We start from the raw sequence: 21,497 nt of genomic DNA, 5'->3' as shown, positions 1-21,497 counted from the left end.
CTGTACGCCTATGTAGATATTCCATTAAAAATCAGCCAATTCCAGCTACAATAGCCATTTACAACATTAACAATGTATACACTGTATTTCCGATCAATTGAATGTTATTTTAAATGGACAAAAAAAATTGCTTTTCTTTCGAAAACAAGGACATTTCTAAGTGACCCCAAACTTTTGAACGGTAGTGTACATCTACAAGTCAAAGACAACAATTCCTCAAGAATGCTATTAGCTGTTCATTAAGTAGCTGTTAATAGACTCACATAAAGGGCTACATTTTCGTCATGCAAAATAATTACCGTAAACCTCATTATAAAATCGGGCAGCGTGATTTAATTTGAAACTTGTATTCAACAATGTGCGTTATAAGGAGGCTAATATTTAACTAGAGTTTAGTAAACTGAGCGTGAAAAAGTGTTTAGAATTCTCTGAGTGGGAGCAGAATTCATTGTTCCTTCAATGATGACAAGTCGTCCAGGTCCTGAGGCAGCAAAGCATCCCCAAACCATCACACTACCACCACCATGCTTGATCGTTGGTATGAGGATCTTATTGTGGAATGCAGTGTTTGGTTTTCGGCAGACATAATGGCACTTTAATAATGTTTACATAATGTTTATAATGTTTACATATCTTGCACTACTCATCTCATATGTATATAATGTATTCTATACTATTCTACTGTATCTTAGTCCATGCCGCTCTGTCATTGCTTCTCCATATATGTATATATTCTTAAATCCCATTCCTTACTAGTTTTGTGTGTATTGGGTATATGTTGTGAAATTGTTAGATATTACTTGTTAGATATTACTGCACTGCCGGAGCTAGAAGCACAAGCATTTCGCTACACCCGCTATAACATCTGCTAAACACGTGTATGTGACAAATAACATTTGATTTGATTTGACTCACGTCGTCCAAAAAGTCCCATCCAGTTTGCCCAAAACGCACCTGGAAGCACCTGTCAAGACTGGTCAAGACTGGTCAAGACTGGTCAAGACTGGCCAAGACTGGCCAAGACTCAAAAGTGGAACTTTTTGGACGACGTGAAGGAACCATGAATTCTGCTCTGTATCAGAGAATTCTAAAGGAGAATGTCAGACCATCCGTCTGTGAGCTGAAGCACAGCTGGGTCACGCAGCAAGACAATTATCCAAAACCCACATGCAACTCTACATCAGAATGGCTGAAAAGCAACAAATATGACGTTTTTGAATGGTCTAGTCAAAGTCCAGACCCTGAACCCGACTGCGATGTTGAAGCAGTACCGAAATAGAGCAGTTCATGCTCGAAAACACACAAATGTTGCTGAGTTAAAGCAGTTCTGCATGGGAGAGTGGGCCAAAATTCCTCCACAGCGACGTGAGACTGATCAAGAACCACCATGAAGTGTTTGGTTGCAGTTATTGCAGCTAAAGGTGGCTCAACCAGTTATTGCAGCTAAAGGTGGCTCAACCAGTTATTGCAGCTAAAGGTGGCTCAACCAGTTATTGCAGCTAAAGGTGGCTCAACCAGTTATTGCAGCTAAAGGTGGCTCAACCAGTTATTGCAGCTAAAGGTGGCTCAACCAGTTATTGCAGCTAAAGGTGGCTCAACCAGTTATTGCAGCTAAAGGTGGCTCAACCAGTTATTGCAGCTAAAGGTGGCTCAACCAGTTATTGCAGCTAAAGGTGGCTCAACCAGTTATTGCAGCTAAAGGTGGCTCAACCAGTTATTGCAGCTAAAGGTGGCTCAACCAGTTATTGCAGCTAAAGGTGGCTCAACCAGTTATTGCAGCTAAAGGTGGCTCAACCAGTTATTGCAGCTAAAGGTGGCTCAACCAGTTATTGCAGCTAAAGGTGGCTCAACCAGTTATTGCAGCTAAAGGTGGCTCAACCAGTTATTGCAGCTAAAAGGTGGCTCAACCAGTTATTGCAGCTAAAGGTGGATCAACCAGTTATTGCAGCTAAAGGTGGCTCAACCAGTTATTGCAGCTAAAGGTGGCTCAACCAGTTATTGCAGCTAAAGGTGGCTCAACCAGTTATTGCAGCTAAAGGTGGCTCAACCAGTTATTGCAGCTAAAGGTGGCTCAACCAGTTATTGCAGCTATAGGTGGCTCAACCAGTTATTGCAGCTAAAGGTGGCTCAACCAGTTATTGCAGCTAAAGGTGGCTCAACCAGTTATTGCAGCTAAAGGTGGATCAACCAGTTATTGCAGCTAAAGGTGGCTCAACCAGTTATTGCAGCTAAAGGTGGCTCAACCAGTTATTGCAGCTAAAGGTGGCTCAACCAGTTATTGCAGCTAAAGGTGGCTCAACCAGTTATTGCAGCTAAAGGTGGCTCAACCAGTTATTGCAGCTAATGGTGTCTCAACCAGTTATTGCAGCTAAAAGGTGGCTCAACCAGTTATTGAGTGTAAGGGGGCAATTCCTTTTTCACACAGGGGCATTGGGTCTTGCATAACTTTGTTTATGAAATAAATGAAATAAGTATGTAATTGTTGTGTTATTGGTTCACTCAGGTTCCCTTTATCTAATATCCGGTTTTGGTTGAAGATCTGATAACATTCAGTGTCAAAAATATGCAAAAATCTGAAAGGGGGAAAATATTTTTCACATCACTGTAGTCCCTTCTTTATAACCCAGTTTGTTGAAGAAAAGTTTCAAATGAAATCACGCTACCAGATTATGAGATTTATAGTAACATAACAGCACATTACTTATGCAATATAAAAATTCATCCCATAAAGTTGTGAGATAACAATGTGTCTGTTATGTGTGTGTGTGTGTGTGTGTTGCCCTTACCTCCTTTGTTTGTATGTGAGCATGGCCTCAGCGATGGGGAGCTGGTGAGCTCCGTTGGCCCCGACCATATACTGGGTTACCCTGGAAACCACGTCTGGACTCTCCTGCACTGCACACGACATGCCAGGATTGGTTGATTGATTAATTGATGGCATTTATTGTGGCTCAAGAGGAAATTCTTTCTACAGCTTTTACAGGTTACATAAACACTCTGATACTATTCTGTTTTCGCAATAGCTACGCCTGGTCCCAGATCTGTTGGTGCTATCATGTCAACTCCTTGTTCTGGTCCCAGATCTGTTGGTGCTATCATGTCAACTCCTTGTTCTGGTCCCAGATCTGTTGGTGCTATCATGTCAACTCCTTGTTCTGGTCCCAGATCTGTTGGTGCTATCATGTCAACTCCTTGTTCTGGTCCCAGATCTGTTGGTGCTATCATGTCAACTCCTTGTTCTGGTCTCAGATCTGTTGGTGCTATCATGTCAACTCCTTGTTCTGGTCCCAGATCTGTTGGTGCTATCATGTCAACTCCTTGTTCTGGTCCCAGATCTATTGGTGCTATCATGTCAACTCCTTGTTCTGGTCCCAGATCTGTTGGTGCTATCATGTCAACTCCTTGTTCTGGTCCCAGATCTGTTGGTGCTATCATGTCAACTCCTTGTTCGGGTCATAGATCTGTTGGTGCTATCATGTCAACTCCTTGTTCTGGTCCCAGATCTGTTGGTGCTATCATGTCAACTCCTTGTTCTGGTCCCAGATCTGTTGGTGCTATCATGTCAACTCCTTGTTCTGGTCCCAGATCTGTTGGTACTATCATGTCAACTCCTTGTTCTGGTCTCAGATCTGTTGGTGCTATCATGTCAACTCCTTGTTCTGGTCCCAGATCTGTTGGTGCTATCATGTCAACTCGTTGTTCTGGTCCCAGATCTGTTGGTGCTATCATGTCAACTCCTTGTTCTGGTCCCAGATCTGTTGGTGCTATCATGTCAACTCCTTATTCTGGTCTCAGATCTGTTGGTGCTATCATGTCAACTCCTTGTTCTGGTCTCAGATCTGTTGGTGCTATCATGTCAACTCCTTGTTCTGGTCCCAGATCTGTTGGTGCTATCATGTCAACTCCTTGTTCTGGTCCCAGATCTGTTGGTGCTATCATGTCAACTCGTTGTTCTGGTCCCAGATCTGTTGGTGCTATCATGTCAACTCCTTGTTCTGGTCCCAGATCTGTTGGTGCTATCATGTCAACTCCATATTTTGGTCCCAGATCTGTTGGTGCTATCATGTCAACTCCTTGTTCTGGTCCCAGATCTGTTGGTGCTATCATGTCAACTCCTTATTCTGGTCCCAGATCTGTTGGTGCTATCATGTCAACTCCTTGTTCTGGTCCCAGATCTGTTGGTGCTATCATGTCAACTCCTTGTTCTGGTCCCAGATCTGTTGGTGCTATCATGTCAACTCCTTGTTCTGGTCTCAGATCTGTTGGTGCTATCATGTCAACTCCTTGTTCTGGTCTCAGATCTGTTGGTGCTATCATGTCAACTCCTTGTTCTGGTCCCAGATCTGTTGGTGCTATCATGTCAACTCCTTGTTCTGGTCCCAGATATGTTGGTGCTATCATGTCAACTCCTTGTTCTGGTCCCAGATCTGTTGGTGCTATCATGTCAACTCCTTGTTCTGGTCCCAGATCTGTTGGTGCCATCATGTCAACTCCTTGTTCTGGTCCCAGATCTGTTGGTGCTATCATGTCAACTCCTTGTTCTGGTCCCAGATCTGTTGGTGCTATCATGTCAACTCCTTGTTCTGGTCCCAGATCTGTTGGTGCTATCATGTCAACTCCTTGTTCTGGTCCCAGATCTGTTGGTGCTATCATGTCAACTCCTTGTTCTGGTCTCAGATCTGTTGGTGCTATCATGTCAACTCCTTGTTCTGGTCTCAGATCTGTTGGTGCTATCATGTCAACTCCTTGTTCTGGTCCCAGATCTGTTGGTGCTATCATGTCAACTCCTTGTTCTGGTCCCAGATCTGTTGGTGCTATCATGTCAACTCCTTGTTCTGGTCCCAGATCTGTTGGTGCTATCATGTCAACTCCTTATTCTGGTCCCAGATCTGTTGGTGCTATCATGTCAACTCCTTATTCTGGTCCCAGATCTGTTGGTGCTATCATGTCAACTCCTTGTTCTGGTCCCAGATCTGTTGGTGCTATCATGTCAACTCCTTGTTCTGGTCCCAGATCTGTTGGTGCTATCATGTCAACTCCTTGTTCTGGTCCCAGATCTGTTGGTGCTATCATGTCAACTCCTTGTTCTGGTCCCAGATCTGTTGGTGCTATCATGTCAACTCCTTGTTCTGGTCTCAGATCTGTTGGTGCTATCATGTCAACTCCTTGTTCTGGTCTCAGATCTGTTGGTGCTATCATGTCAACTCCTTGTTCTGGTCCCAGATCTGTTGGTGCTATCATGTCAACTCGTTGTTCTGGTCCCAGATCTGTTGGTGCTATCATGTCAACTCCTTGTTCTGGTCCCAGATCTGTTGGTGCTATCATGTCAACTCCTTATTCTGGTCCCAGATCTGTTGGTGCTATCATGTCAACTCCTTATTCTGGTCCCAGATCTGTTGGTGCTATCATGTCAACTCCTTGTTCTGGTCCCAGATCTGTTGGTGCTATCATGTCAACTCCTTGTTCTGGTCATAGATCTGTTGGTGCTATCATGTCAACTCCTTGTTCTGGTCCCAGATCTGTTGGTGCTATCATGTCAACTCCTTGTTCTGGTCCCAGATCTGTTGGTGCTATCATGTCAACTCCTTGTTCTGGTCCCAGATCTGTTGGTGCTATCATGTCAACTCCTTATTCTGGTCCCAGATCTGTTGGTGCTATCATGTCAACTCCTTATTCTGGTCTCAGATCTGTTGGTGCTATCATGTCAACTCCTTGTTCTGGTCTCAGATCTGTTGGTGCTATCATGTCAACTCCTTGTTCTGGTCCCAGATCTGTTGGTGCTATCATGTCAACTCATTGTTCTGGTCCCAGATCTGTTGGTGCTATCATGTCAACTCCTTGTTCTGGTCTCAGATCTGTTGGTGCTATCATGTCAACTCCTTGTTCTGGTCTCAGATCTGTTGGTGCTATCATGTCAACTCCTTGTTCTGGTCCCAGATCTGTTGGTGCTATCATGTCAACTCCTTGTTCTGGTCCCAGATCTGTTGGTGCTATCATGTCAACTCCTTGTTCTGGTCCCAGATCTGTTGGTGCTATCATGTCAACTCCTTGTTCTGGTCCGACATCTGTTGGTGCTATCATGTCAACTCCTTGTTCTGGTCCCAGATATGTTGGTGCTATCATGTCAACTCCTTGTTCTGGTCCCAGATCTGTTGGTGCTATCATGTCAACTCCTTGTTCGGGTCATAGATCTGTTGGTGCTATCATGTCAACTCCTTGTTCTGGTCATAGATCTGTTGGTGCGATCATGTCAACTCCTTGTTCTGGTCATAGATCTGTTGGTGCGACCATGTCAACTCCTTGTTCTGGTCCCAGATCTGTTGGTGCTATCATGTCAACTCCTTGTTCTGGTCCCAGATATGTTGGTGCTATCATGTCAACTCCTTGTTCTGGTCCCAGATCTGTTGGTGCTATCATGTCAACTCCTTGTTCTGGTCCCAGATCTGTTGGTGCTATCATGTCAACTCCTTGTTCTGGTCATATATCTGTTGGTGCTATCATGTCAACTCCTTGTTCTGATCCCAGATCTGTTGGTGCTATCATGTCAACTCCTTGTTCTGGTCCCAGATCTGTTGGTGCTATCATGTCAACTCCTTGTTCTGGTCTCAGATCTGTTGGTGCTATCATGTCAACTCCTTGTTCTGGTCTCAGATCTGTTGGTGCTATCATGTCATCTCCTTGTTCTGGTCCCAGATCTGTTGGTGCTATCATGTCAACTCCTTGTTCTGGTCCCAGATCTGTTGGTGCTATCATGTCAACTCCTTGTTCTGGTCCCAGATCTGTTGGTGCTATCATGTCAACTCCTTGTTCTGGTCCCAGATCTGTTGGTGCTATCATGTCAACTCCTTGTTCGGGTCATAGATTTGTTGGTGCTATCATGTCAACTCCTTGTTCTGGTCCCAGATCGGTTGGTGCTATCATGTCAACTCCTTGTTCTGGTCCCAGATCTGTTGGTGCTATCATGTCAACTCCTTGTTCTGGTCCCAGATCGGTTGGTGCTATCATGTCAACTCCTTGTTCTGGTCCCAGATCTGTTGGTGCTATCATGTCAACTCCTTGTTCGGGTCCCAGATCTGTTGGTGCTATCATGTCAATTCCTTGTTCTGGTCATAGATCTGTTGGTGCTATCATGTCAACTCCTTGTTCTGGTCCCAGATCTGTTGGTGCTATCATGTCAACTCCTTGTTCTGGTCCCAGATCTGTTGGTGCTATCATGTCAACTCCTTGTTCTGGTCCCAGATCTGTTGGTGCTATCATGTCAACTCCTTGTTCTGGTCCCAGATCTGTTGGTGCTATCATGTCAACTCCTTGTTCTGGTCCCAGATCTGTTGGTGCTATCATGTCAACTCCTTGTTCTGGTCATATATATTTTAGTGCTATCATGTCAACTCCTTGTTCTGGTCCCAGATCTGTTGGTGCTATCATGTCAACTCCTTGTTCTGGTCATAGATCTGTTGGTGCTATCATGTCAACTCCTTGTTCTGGTCCCAGATCTGTTGGTGCTATCATGTCAACTCCTTGTTCTGGTCCCAGATCTGTTGGTGCTGAGACAAGGCAGAACAAGGAGTTGACATGATAGCACCAACAGATCTGGGATCAGGCTAGCTCTGTACAGCTGACTAGATACATGTGGTAGTACTGTAGCTGTGTGTATGTGCGTGTTAAGCCTGTCCTACCCATGACTGGAGCTTCTGGCTTGTGAAACAGGTCCCTCCACGCAGTATCCTGGAATAAACTGTTGTATCGATAGTCGATGGTACCCAGGTATTTGGAGACTGGGTGAGATCCTGAATACAATCAAAGAATAGACAACACATTATACACAATAAGAGTCTACCTTTAGAAAAGCGTGTATATAGAAATGTATATATTTTTTGGTTGTATTTTATCCCCTTTTTCTCCCCAATTACGATCTTGTCTCATCGCTGCTACTCCCCAACGGGCTCGGTAGAGGCGAAGGTCGAGTTATGCGTCCTCCGAAACATGACCCGCCAAACCGCGCTTCTTAACACCCGCCTGCTTAACCCGGAAGCCAGCTGCACCAATGTGTCAGAGGAAACACTGTTCAACTGACGACCGAAGTCAGCCTGCAGGCGCCCGGGCCCGCCACAAGGAGTCACTAGAGCGCGATGAGCCAAGTAAAACCTCCCCCGGCCAAACCCTCCCCTAACCCGGATGACGCTGGGACAATTGTGCGCCGCCCTATGGGACTCCCCATCACGGCCGGTTGTGACACACCCTGGGATCGAACCCGGGTCTGTAGCGATGTATATAGTGGCCTTAGACCACTGCGCCACTCGGGAGGCCCTAGAAATGTTTAATTTAAACTAAACAAAGACATATATACAGTACATACCAACTGTAATGTCTGAATGAATTAAAACATGAATGGAAGTATAGCGCATTCGGGAAGTATTCAGACCCCTTCCTCCACATTTTGTTACGTTACAGCCTTATTCTAAATTCACAATACCCCATAATGACAAAGTGAAAACAGGTTTTTAGAAATGTTTGCACATTTATTAAATAAAAAAACAGAAATACCTTATTTACATAAGTATTCAGACCTTTGCTATGAGACTCGAAAAATGCGCTCAGGTGCATCCTGTTTCCATTGATCATCCTTGAGATGTTTCTACAACTTGATTGGATGTCAGAGCAAAAACCAAGCCATGACGTCGAAGGAATTGTCCATAGAGCTCCGAGACAGGATTGTATCGAGGCACAGATCTGGGAAAGGGTACCAAAAAATATCTGCAGCATTGAAGGTCCCCAAAAACCCAGTGGCCTCCATCATTCTTAACTGAAAGAAGTTTGGAACCACCAAGACTCTTCCTAGAGCTGTCCGCCCAGCCAACATGAGCAATCGGGGGAGAAGGGCGTTGGTCAGGGAGGTGACCAAAAACCTGATGGTCATACTGACAGCGCTCCAGAGTTCCTCTGTGGAGATGGGAGAACCTTCCAGAAGGACAACCATCTCTGCAGTACTCCACCAATCAGGCCTTTATGGTAGAGTGGCCAGACGGAAGCCACTCCTTAGTAAAAGGCACATGACAGCGTGCTTGAAGTTTGCCAAAAGGCACCTAAAGGACTCTGACCATGAGAAACAAGATTCTCTTGTCTGATGAAACCAAGATTGAACTCTTTGGCCTGAATGCCAAGCGTCACGTCTGGAGGAAACCTGGCACCATCCCTACGGTGAAGCATGGTGGTGGCGGCATCATGCTGTGGGAATGTTTTTCAACGGCAGGGACTGGGAGACTAGTCAGGATCGAGGGAAAGATGAACGGAGAAAAGTATGCATTTCTATGGGCTAATAGCATTAAGTCCAAATTCAATGTTTCATCAAATATGTTTTTTTATATATCTTTTTTTTATACCTAAAGGAGTCCTAAAATTCAAAATCAAATATCTAAAAGATCCTTAATATGACCTTTAAAAAAAAAATCCACGTTAGCTTAGTAAGCCATTTCGTTTACGCCAGATCAAGCCTCCATCAAGTCGTTTTTTCTTTGTCATTAAAATAAATAATTCAAACAAATAATGTAATCATTATAACATTACAATTAATTCATCCATCCATCCATTAACTCACCTAGCGGTATGATGAGGAACCTCATGTAGCCCAGCCAATCAGGGGTCTTGTGAGACAGGTAGTCTACGAACAGCCTGAGCACTGCACCGAGGTAGTGTTGAGCCCCAGCCACAGCTATCTTTATGGGGATGGGCGTCTGGCTGTTACAGTTACAACTACATAGAAACACACAGAAACATATGAGAGGGGACGGCATAAGACTGTTGTCGTATTTTCCCCAGCTTACGCTCACATGTACTTTTATTCACTGATTAATGAATTCTATGTACAGTGGGGAAAAAAAGTATTTAGTCAGCCACCAATTGTGCACGTTTTCCCACTTAAAAAGATGAGAGAGGCCTGTAATTTTCATCATAGGTACACGTCAACTACGACAGACAAATTGAGAAGAAAAAAATCCAGAAAATCACATTGTAGGATTTTTAATGAATTTATTTGCAAATTATGGTGGAAAATAAGTATTTGGTCACCTACAAATAAGCAAGATTTCTGGCTCTCACAGACCTGTAACTTCTTCTTTAAGAGGCTCCTCTGTCCTCCACTCGTTACCTGTATTAATGGCACCTGTTTGAACTTGTTATCAGTATAAAATACACCTGTCCACAACCTCAAACAGTCACACTCCAAACTCCACTATGGCCAAGACCAAAGAGCTGTCAAAGGAGACCAGAAACAAAATTGTAGACCTGCACTAGGCTGGGAAGACTGAATCTGCAATAGGTAAGCAGCTTGGTTTGAAGAAATCAACTGTGGGAGCAATTATTAGGAAATGGAAGACATACAAGACCACTGATAATCTCCCTCGATCTGGGGCTCCACGCAAGATCTCACCCCGTGGGGTCAAAATGATCACAAGAACGGTGAGCAAAAATCCCAGAACCACACGGGGAGACCTAGTGAATGACCTGCAGAGAGCTGGGACCAAAGTAACAAAGCCTCCCATCAGTAACACACTACGCCGCCAGGGACTCAAATCCTGCAGTGCCAGACGTGTCCCCCTGCTTAAGCCAGTACATGTCCAGGCCCGTCTGAAGTTTGCTAGAGTGCATTTGGATGATCCAGAAGAGGATTGGGAGAATGTCATATGGTCAGATGAAACCAAAATAGACCTTTTTGGTAAAAACTCAACTCGTCGTGTTTGGAGGACAAAGAATGCTGAGTTGCATCCAAAGAACACCATACCTACTGTGAAGCATGGGGGTGGAAACATCATGCTTTGGGGATGTTTTTCTGCAAAGGGACCAGGACGACTGAACCGTGTAAAGGAAAGAATGAATGGGGCCATGTATCGTGAGATTTTGAGTGAAAACCTCCTTCCATCAGCAAGGGCATTGAAGATGAAACGTGGCTGGGTCTTTCAGCATGACAATGATCCCAAACACACCGCCCGGGCAACGAAGGAGTGGCTTCGTAAGAAGCATTTCAAGGTCCTGGAGTGGCCTAGCCAGTCTCCAGATCTCAACCCCATAGAAAATCTTTGGAGGGAGTTGAAAGTCTGTGTTGCCCAGCGACAGCCCCAAAACATCACTGCTCTAGAGGAGATCTGCATGGAGGAATGGGCCAAAATACCAGCAACAGTGTGTGAAAACCTTGTGAAGACTTACAGTAAACGTTTGACCTGTGTCATTGCCAACAAAGGGTATATAACAAAGTATTGAGAAACTTTTGTTATTGACCAAATACTTATTTTCCACCATAATTTGCAAATTAATTCATTAAAAATCCTACATTTTGTCTGTCATAGTTGACGTGTACCTATGATGAAAATTACAGGCCTCTCTCATCTTTTTAAGTGGGAGAACTTGCACAATTGGTGGCTGACTAAATACCTTTTTTTCCCCCACTGTATACAATACATGTTGGTTGAATACAGCTGCATCTCTTAACTGGCCAATTTAGTTACAATATAGCTTTTCTGAATCTGAATCTACTGTAATGGCTGAAGAGAAAGAGAGGGAGGCTTACTATCTCTGTATGCGTGAGACGATGGTGTTGAAGGCAGCCTGGAGGTCTGCTGTGGTGCAGGTACACACCACTGGGAGGTGGTGGTTCTGGAGAACATCTGACAGATACTGAAAGAACAGATTTTTTTGTATTTATTAGGATCCCCCATTAGTCGACGCCAATGGCGACAGCTATTCTTACTGGGGTCCGACACATAACGAAAAGAACATTACAGCCAAAATTTCTTGACATACATTAAAAAAATTAACGTGTAGTGTGTATGTACATCTATCAGTTACACATACATGTCAGTACATACACACAACAAGTAGGTCACATGGGGAGACGTGTTGTGCTGTGAGGTGTTGCTTTATTTGTTTTTTGAAACCAGGTCACTTGCACTATATAAGATGGAAGGGAGTTCCATGCACTCATGGCTCTGTATAATACTGTGCGTTTCCTTGAATTTGTTCTGGACCTGGGGACTGTGAAAAGACCCCTGGTGGCATGTCTGGTGGGGTAAGTGTGTGTGTCAGTGCTGTGTAAGTTGACTATGCAAACAATTTGGAATTTCCAATACATTGTTTCTTATAAAAACAAGAAGTGATGCAGTTAGTCTTTCCTCAACTCTTAGCCAAGAGTGACTGACATGCATAGTATTAATATTAATATATGGTTGAATCATCAGCATACATGGACACACAAGCTTTGTTTAATGCGAGTGGCAGGTCATTGGTAAAAATAGAAAAGAGTAGAGGGCATAGAGAGCTGCCCTGCGGTACACCACACTTTACATGTTTGACATTAGAGAAGCTTCCATTAAAGAAAACCCTCTGAGTTATACTATATAGATAGTTCTGAATCCACGATATGGCAGAGGTTGAAAAGCCATAACACATAAGTTCTCAACAACAGCTTATGGTCAATAATATCAAAGGCTGCACATAAATCTAACAGTACAGCTCCCACAACCTTCTTATTATCAAATTATTTCAACCAATCATCAGTCATTTGTGTCAGTGCAGTACATGTTGAGTGCCCTTCTCTATAAGCAGCTGAAAGTTAATTTGTTTACAGAGAAATAGCATTGTATTTGGTAAAACACAATTTTTTCCAACATTTTGATAAGAGCTGGCACAGCGCTGATAGGTCTGCTGTTAGAACCAGTAAAGGCCGCTTTACCACTCTTAGGTACCAGAATGACGTTGGCTTCCCTCCAGGCCTGAGGACAAATACTTTCCTCTAGGCTCAGATTAAAGATATGACATACAGGAGTGGCTATAGAGTCAGCTACCATCCTCAGTAGCTTTTCATCTAAGTTGTCAATTTCAGGAGGTTTGTCATATTTGATCCATATTTTTTCCACCTCTCCCACACTAACAAAATTCAAACTTGCTATGCTTTTCTTTCATTATTTGTTTTTTTTATGCATGAGTACAATGGCTCACTGTTAGTTGTTGGCATTTTCTGCCTAAGTTTGCCCACATTGCCAATGAAGTAATCGTTAACATAATTGGCAACATCAAATGGTTTTGTGATGAATAAGCCATCTGATTCGATGAAAGATGTGCAGCCAGACTTATTAGACCCATCTCTTTCAACCATACAGTTTTTCAATTCCTCATCAATCCATGGAGCCTTAACAGTTCTAACAGTCAGTTTCTTAACAGGTGCATGTTTATCAATAATTGGAAGAAGCAATTTCATAAATTAATCAAGTGCAGCGTCTGGATGCTCCTTATTAAAATCACATCAGACCAACAAATATTTTTAACATCATCCACGTAATTGTCACAGCAAAATCTTTTGTATGATCTCTTATACACTATTTTAGGTCCAGCTTTGGAACTTTGGCTTTCCTGGATATAGCCACTATATTGTGATCACTGCATCCAATGGGTACGGATTAGGGCTCTTGGTCTTCAAGAGTCGTCTGTTCTTTCGACCAATCGATTGGTTGAAATTCTAAAACGTGTATTTTTCCATATATTGACACATCCTATGTGTTTTAATCAAATCAACTGTATCCACTGAGCTTGTCTGATGCTTTAAGCACGCGGTTTGATGACATTATTAAGACGCACAAATGACTAGAGGGAGTCTGACCAGCAATTGATTTGATTGTGCCGGGCCGGTCTCAGACTTTCTGCGCTGTGTTAAGAAAGAAAGACCGCAAGTGACTGTGTGACTATCACCCGTTGTCTCTCTCTCCTCCCTGCTGCAGTGACCACCACAGATCATCAAAGTGTTTATCGCTCTTTTCTGTGTTGCTGAAGCTACAACATAATTACAGCCATTGCTGACTGAAAAGTTCTGTTCTGTTACTGAAATCCCTCATTTGTTCAGGAAAAACATTCCCTATTCCCTCAACCCTTGCTCTCTTTACGTGACACATGTACAGTGGGGAGAACAAGTATTTGATACACTGCCGATTTTGCAGGTTTTCCTACTTACAAAGCATGTAGAGGTCTGTCATTTTTTATCATAGGTACACTTCAACTGTGAGAGACGGAATCTAAAACAAAAATCCAGAAAATCAAATTGTATGATTTTTAAGTAATTAATTTGCATTTTATTGCATGACATAAGTATTTGATCACCTACCAACCAGTAAGAATTCCGGCTCTCACAGACCTGTTAGTTTTTCTTTAAGAAGCCCTCCTGTTCTCCACTCATTACCTGTATTAACTGCACCTGTTTGAACTCGTTACCTGTATAAAAGACACCTGTCCACACACTCAATCAAACAGACTCCAACCTCTCCACAATGGCCAAGAACAGAGAGCTGTGTAAGGACATCAGGGATAAAATTGTAGACCTGCACAAGGTACTCAGGTAATGTAATTATGAGCACAAATCACCACATCTGTCATTTTATTCCCGTCCGAATCTGCCATGTCAGTCATTTATACTTGGCAGGAAGGTTATTATCCCACCCCTAATAAACATACCGTTTTTTTTTGCAAACTCCCAGGTCCTCTGATAATACTAGTGCTACTGTATACTAGCACTAATATATATAATATAAATATTATTTATAAATATTATTAATATCCCAGTGATTTGAGAGCGCTGCACCCAGTTTGTGGAAGAACATTAGAACGATGTGATGCTTAAAAGCACGTAGCCTACAGATGAATGATCTGTTTTGTCACATATCAACTTTCCTAGTGCCGTACTTCTCTTTTAAAAGATGAAGTGGACGATATTGTAACAATTAATTGATAAATTGCCAAATACGTCAGGTAATTAAACGTGTGCATAGGTTCCAGTTCTTATTGATATTATTATTTTGACTTTCTCCGAACTGAAGGCCATTAAGCCAATAGCAGGCTATCCCTAGACATTTGAAATATCTTGACGCCTAGAAGAGCCTCCAGGCGTCTGTCATAATGGCCGATTTTGAATGAGGAAAAAAAATAATTATGGGGGCAGTTTAATTCTTTTTTTCCCCCAATAAATTGACAGTTATGACAGAAGCCTGGAGGTTTTTATTCTAGGCGAGAAGATACAGTATTTCAACACGTCCAGGTGATAGGGCCACACTGATAACTCCAGCTTGGTTCCCAAGTTTCTAAACCATACCAAACCATCTTTGGTATAGTGTCGCCATAATATTTGAATTGAGGAAGTGTCATCATAATCATTAGGATATTTTAGCGATCCGCAGTACGTCCTAAATGCTCCCCAGCTTTCAGATGTGAGATAAACAACGCAATTTCACTTGAGATGCGTTTTAAGGCTATGGATGAGAAAGTTAACTTATCATTTACAAACGTTTAGGTCAGGTGTGTGCTGCTTTGCGACCTATTAACAGCAAGGGTTGCATTAAATAGGCTCAATATTTTTTTACTGACGCATTTGGCAAAATTAAATTCATACGCACAAAACATAAACAAAAGCATTCACTGTGAAAGTTGCTAGGCTACATGTAGGCCGTTCATATATACAGTGGGGATAATAAGTATTTAGTCAGCCACCAATTGTGCAAGTTCTCCCACTTAAAAAGATGAGAGAGGCCTTTAATTTTCATCATAGGTACACGTCAACTATGACAGACAAATTGAGATTTTTTTTTCCAGAAAATCACATTGTAGGATTTTTAATGAATTTATTTGCAAATTATGGTGGAAAATAAGTATTTGGTCAATAACAAAAGTTTGTCAATACTTTGTTATATACCCTTTGTTGGTAATGACACAGGTCAAATGTTTTCTGAAAGTCTTCACAAGGTTTTCACACACTGTTGCTGGTATTTTGGCCCATTCCTCCATGCAGATCTCCTCTAGAGCATCTTTTTAAGTGGGAGAACTTGCACAATTGGTGGCTGACTAAATACTTTTTTCCCCCACTGTATATTGATGATTTATAAAGCCAGGCAGATTTAACAGTTAGGCTATTGGATTATACACCTAATTAAGTTGGGGTTTCCTCTCTCCTCACTTTTCTTAGACAATAAGGCGAGGGCTGTTTTCTCATCTCCTCATTCTGCTGCTACCTCCGCCGCATTGTTCTCAACATTGTGATGATCTGGTTCCTGTAGTGTTTGTAAACACCCTGGTAGGTTGATTAATAACCTGAACCAGATTACAGGCACTGGTTACAGTAAGAAGCTTCCTCTTGAGCGGACAGCTTGATGAAAACCAGTCAATATTCAGGTCACCAAGAAAGTAGACCTCTCTGTTTACATCACATACACTGTCAAGCATTTCACACATATTATTTAGATACCGACTGTTAGCACTTGGTGGCCTATAGCAACACTCCAAAATAAAAGGCTTTAGATGTTCCAGGTGAACCTGCAACCACAACATTCAATAACACTTGACATACAGTGCATTCGGAAAGTATTCAGACCCCTTCACTTTTTCCTCATTTTGTTACGTTACAGCCGTATTCTATTCTATGGATAAACTTTTTTTTTTGAACTCCTCGTCAATCTACACACAATACCCCATAATGACAACGCGAAAACAGGTTTTTAGAAATGTTTGCAAATGAATTAGAAATTTAAAAAAGAAATACCTTTTTACATAACTTTCAGACCCTTTGCTATGAGACTCCAAATTGAGCTCAGGTGAATCCTGTTTCCATTGATCATCCTTGAGATGTTTCTACAACTTGATTGGAGTCCACCAGTGGTAAATTCAATTGATTGGATATGATTTGGAAAGGCACATACCTGTCTATATAAGGTCCCACAGTTGACAGTGCATGTTAGAGCAAAAACCAAGCCATGTGGTTGAAGGAATTGTCCGTACAGCTCCGAGACAGGATTGTGTCGAGGCACAGATCTGGGGAAGGGTACCAAAACATTTATGCAGCATTGAAGGTCCCCAAGGCCTCCATCATTCTTAAATGGAAGAAGTTTGGAACCACCAAGACTCTTCCTAGAGCTGGCCGCCCGGCCAAACAGAGCAATCGGGGGAGAAGGGCGTTGGTCAGGGAGGTGACCAAGAACCCGATGGTCACACTGACAGAGCTCCAGAGTTCCTCTGTGGAGATGGGAGAACCTTCCAGAAGGACAACCATCTCTGCAGCACTCCACCAATGAGGCCTTTATGGTAGAGTGGCCAGACGGAAGCCACTCCTCAGTAAAAGGCACATGACAGCCTGCTTGGAGTTTGCCAAAAGGCACCTAAAGACTCTCAGACCATGAGAAACAAGATTCTCTGGTCTGATGGAACCAAGATTGAACTCTTTGGCCTGAATGCCAAGCGTCACGTCTGGAGGAAACCTGGCACCATCCCTACGGTGAAGGATGGTGGTGGCAGCATCATGCTGTGGGGACGTTATTTAGCGGAAGGGACTGGGAGACTAGTCAGGATCAAGGGAAAGATTAACGGAGCAAAGTACAGAGATCCTTGATGAAAACCTGCTACAGAGCGCTCAGGACCTCAGACTGGGGCGAAGGTTCACCTTCCAACAGGACAACAACCCTAAGCACACAGCCAAGACAACGCAGGAGTGGCTTCGGGACAAGTCTCTGAATGTCCGTGAGAGGCCCAGCCAGAGCCTGGACTTGAACCCGATCGAACATCTCTGGAGAGGCCTGAAAATAGCTGTGCAGCAACGCTCCCCATCCAACCTGACAGAGCTTGAAAGGATCTGCAGAGAAGAATGGAAGAAACTCCCCAAATACAGGTGTGCCAAGCTTGTAGCGTCATACCCAAGAAGACTCGAGGCTGTAATCGCTGCCAAAGGTGCGTCAACAAAGTACTGAGTAAAGGGTCTGAATACTTATGTAAATGTAAATTTTAGAATAAGGCTGTAACATAACAAAATGTGGAAAAAGTCAAGTGGTCTGAATACTTTCGGAATGCACTGTAAGATCTTCTCTTAAGCATTACAGGGATATGGCTCTGAATATATACAGTAACACCTCCCCCCATAATTATTTCTGTCTCTTCTATAGATGTTATGTCCTTGTATTGCTACTGCTGTATCATCAAATGAATTATCAAAGTGAGTCTCTAAATGGCTAATATATGAATGTTATCTGATGTTAGAAAGTTATTGAGTTCATTAATCTTATTTCTAAGGTTACATATATGAATATAGGCTATTTTCAGCCCTTTCCTGGGTAGCTTATCAGAGACAGACATAATATGGAAAAGAGCAAACAAAGCAAGATAAAAAAATGTATACATTCAGCAGTCCATTAATCAGTGTGTGTCTGTTGCGGGGTTGAAGCTACGAACCCATAGGCTTGGCTCTCTCATCCCTTCCAGGCTTCTGGGAAGGAGGGTGGCCAATGAGCCTGTCATAGCGGATGCAAGCAATGCCCCCATGCGCTCTGGCAGCTTTCATGGCTGGGATAAGTTATTTCCTCTTCTGGCACACAGCTTCAGGATAGTCCTCGTTGGGGAATATACACGTTCCTCTCAAGTTCTTGGCTCTTTCCAGAACAGCTACCTTGTCCTTGAACCTCAGGAACTAGACCACTATCGGCCTGGGCTTGTCACCTGGGCCGGTGTTGGGTTTTCCAGTCCTGTGGGTGCACTCCACCTCAATCTTCCTGTGGTCCATCTTCAATTTCTCCAAGATCATTTCCGTCACTTTGTCCTCAGACTCTGCCCAGGTCTCATGTGGAGATTCTGAAATTCTGTCCACAACCATGTTGTTCCGCCTTGATTGTCCCTCGAGATAATCTGATTTCTCCGTCATTGTTATCATGGATTCACATACAGAACTGATGTCCTCTCTCAATGACTTACAGATTGCTGTCATCTTGCCGTTCTCCTGTTTCACCTCATCAAGCTGACCCTGGGAGAACTGCAAACTGTGCTTCAGGTCCTGGACCTCGCTGGTCAGGTCGTCCATTCTTTCATTAGTTGACTCCACCAGTATTTGGACACAACACTTGAAGCTATTTTCTTGTTGTTGTAACAACTGCTTGTAGAACTCTGTTTGTTTAAAAGATCCCTCACCTGTGATAGAGAGACGCTACTGTCCTCAACGGTACTCCCGGCGGCTTTGGTCTGTCACGTTAGCAACGTAGGTTACGCCGTTACTCCTCGCCGTTCCAGACAGGACAGGTCATGGAAAATTATCACTATACTTATTTAAAAAATCAAAGTTCATCTCCCGGCTCTGCTCTGTTTATTCCAAAACATATCAATCAATACTTAAATATGGTTTAAACATGGCGGGCCCATTACCCATTTTCAACCATATACATTTAAGACATTCCTAATGCATTGGCTCATGCATAACAGGGAAGATAAAAAAAACTACAGCAACAAACAGCAGGGATCTAGACAGCCACAAGCCCGGGACAATCCGCTGTCCCAGCCACAATGGCTAACCGCGTCGCGGGCTGCATTCAAGCCCTCAAGAAAACTCAGCTAGGTTGATAGGCAGCTAACTAGCAGCTGGGCTAGCTGCTACGCCAAACAGCTCCTCAGGCCCGGCCTTGGTAAAGCAGGATCACTGGACAGATCGTAGCGGTCCCAGCAACTGATGCCAACCGCGTCACGAAATCAAAACTCAAAAAAGGTAACTAGCTAGTAACCACATTTTTTCAATAGCCTTTCAAAACTTTCCAAAACAACAAACTTTCCAAGACAACAAACCGAGCTCTCCCTCATTACGCATTCAACAGGAAGTGACGAAGACACCCTGCAGGCAATAGAACAGTTTGAGAAAGGGAAATTTAAAAAAAGAAATGGACAAAGAGAAATATAATGTGGAAATGTGAGAATACAAGGGTGTAAAGAGAAAGAAACGTTTAGTAATTCATAATTTAATCTATTGTTTTTCCTTCTGGTCGTCATGGAGACATACCAGAGAGGGGTCACTAACGTGTCACTTCCTGTATATCACTTTCTGTCTCTTACCTGGCCCTGCCAATCAGATGTGTTGATGAGGATGATGCTGTCAGGTAGATGGTGGTCAGACACCAGGATGTGGTTCAGCTGGTCATATACAGTCTTCCTGGGGATCTGGGGAAGACACATAGAATAGACAGAAAATAAGACCATTTTGTTGTCCATCGAAACAAAAATTCATCAACACATTCCAGATGCAGACACTGGAAGCAGCACAGGGTCAGCCACAGAGCCACGCCCCTGGAGCCGGACAGCCACAGAGCCACGCCCCTGGAGCCGGTCAGCCACAGAGCCACGCCCCTGGAGCCGGTCAGCCACAGAGCCACGCCCCTGGAGCCGGTCAGCCACAGAGCCACGCCCCTGGAGCCGGTCAGCCATAGAGCCACGCCCCTGGAGCCGGTCAGCCACAGAGCCACGCCCCTGGAGCCGGTCAGCCACAGAGCCACGCCCCTGGAGCCGGTCAGCCACAGAGCCACGCCCCTGGAGCCGGTTAGTGCATTGCTCAAGGGCCCTGGGATTCAAACAACGACTGAATATATGAATGGACAAAGCCATCGATCACATGACACCTTATAACTTCTTCTGTGTGCGATTTTTAAAATAATCGGTTCAAGGACATACATCTGGTGTATTAGAAGCAATTATTGGTACCATGATTGTCTTCAAAACATATTTTTATTTCCATGAAGATTGGCCACGAAGATTGATATTCTTCCATTCACTCTAAATGGGGAATCCTGTTTTCTGCAAACAATGCCTGCAGTACCACAAACAATGCCTGCAGTACCACAGTCGGCCTTGAACTACAATGGCTTCTATGAGAGGGGGCAGTCGTTCTCCCCTGGATTCAAACCCGCAACCATCTGGTTACTGGCCCACCTTTCTAACCATGAGGCTACCACAGAGACAGAACCTCTCAGAGAATTATAGACCAGCATGCTCTACTATAGTATAGTCTACAACCTCTCTGCTTCACTGTGCTGATCTGGGATCAGGTCCTAACCTGTCCATGTAATGTTATTTATTGTGATCTAAAAGGCAAAACTGATACCAGATCAGCACTCCAACTCTGAGACGCTTGATACATACGGCCCCTGATCTGGTTTGCTTGCAGCGTGCTCCTCCTACCTGTAGATGGCAGCGTGTGTCGAGGGAGCGTTCGTTATCCAGGCTGTTGGCTCTCTCATTCTGTGGTCTGCTGGGCTGGCGCTCCTTTAGGGACGTACTCCTCCCTCTCCTCCCCACCAACTTAGGTTCCTGCCTGGGGAAGACACAAGAACACTAAACGGAGGAAAGGGGGCTTGTTTTCTTCAGGTAGAGGAGAAAAGAAAGGAATTAGGGAGTATGGAAGGCACAGGTAGACAGGTGTGAGGTGTGACCCTAAAGGAGTTGTTATGTGAATTATTTAACAAACTATTTTAGTGTCTCTGTGCGTCTCCCAAAAGGTTGTAAGTCTTTTGGGATTTAAGTAACGGCCAGAGTCCCGGTCTGCATAGTCAGAGATATTTATTCATTGAGAATTCTGCCATCACAATTTCAGAGTCCATCTTTTATACTCATACGTCATACAAAAATAAATCCCTTCCCTCTGTAGGCGGGCTGTAGTTTTCCACTCTAAAACTGCTCTA

At 43.6% G+C, this 21,497-nt stretch overlaps 1 protein-coding gene across 1 annotated transcript in view; it reads right to left on the bottom strand.

Annotated features, from left to right (window-relative positions):
* The window catches only part of pacs2 (phosphofurin acidic cluster sorting protein 2), a 126,222-nt gene that overhangs the window by 8,449 nt on the left and 96,276 nt on the right, over window positions 1-21,497 (bottom strand). The window contains exons 13-18 of the mRNA XM_084182502.1: window positions 20,998-21,130; window positions 19,879-19,983; window positions 11,561-11,667; window positions 9,596-9,750; window positions 7,677-7,787; window positions 2,787-2,895 (exon numbers count right to left, since the gene is read on the bottom strand). Of these exons, the coding sequence (XP_084038628.1) occupies window positions 2,787-2,895; window positions 7,677-7,787; window positions 9,596-9,750; window positions 11,561-11,667; window positions 19,879-19,983; window positions 20,998-21,130 (720 nt within the window). The remainder of the gene's footprint in view (window positions 1-2,786; window positions 2,896-7,676; window positions 7,788-9,595; window positions 9,751-11,560; window positions 11,668-19,878; window positions 19,984-20,997; window positions 21,131-21,497) is intronic.

Source organism: Coregonus lavaretus (assembly GCF_964263955.1).
Source record: "Coregonus lavaretus genome assembly, chromosome: 18".
In the NCBI taxonomy this organism is placed as follows: Eukaryota; Metazoa; Chordata; class Actinopteri; order Salmoniformes; family Salmonidae; genus Coregonus; species Coregonus lavaretus.
This window is presented reverse-complemented; position numbering and strand designations above follow the sequence as displayed.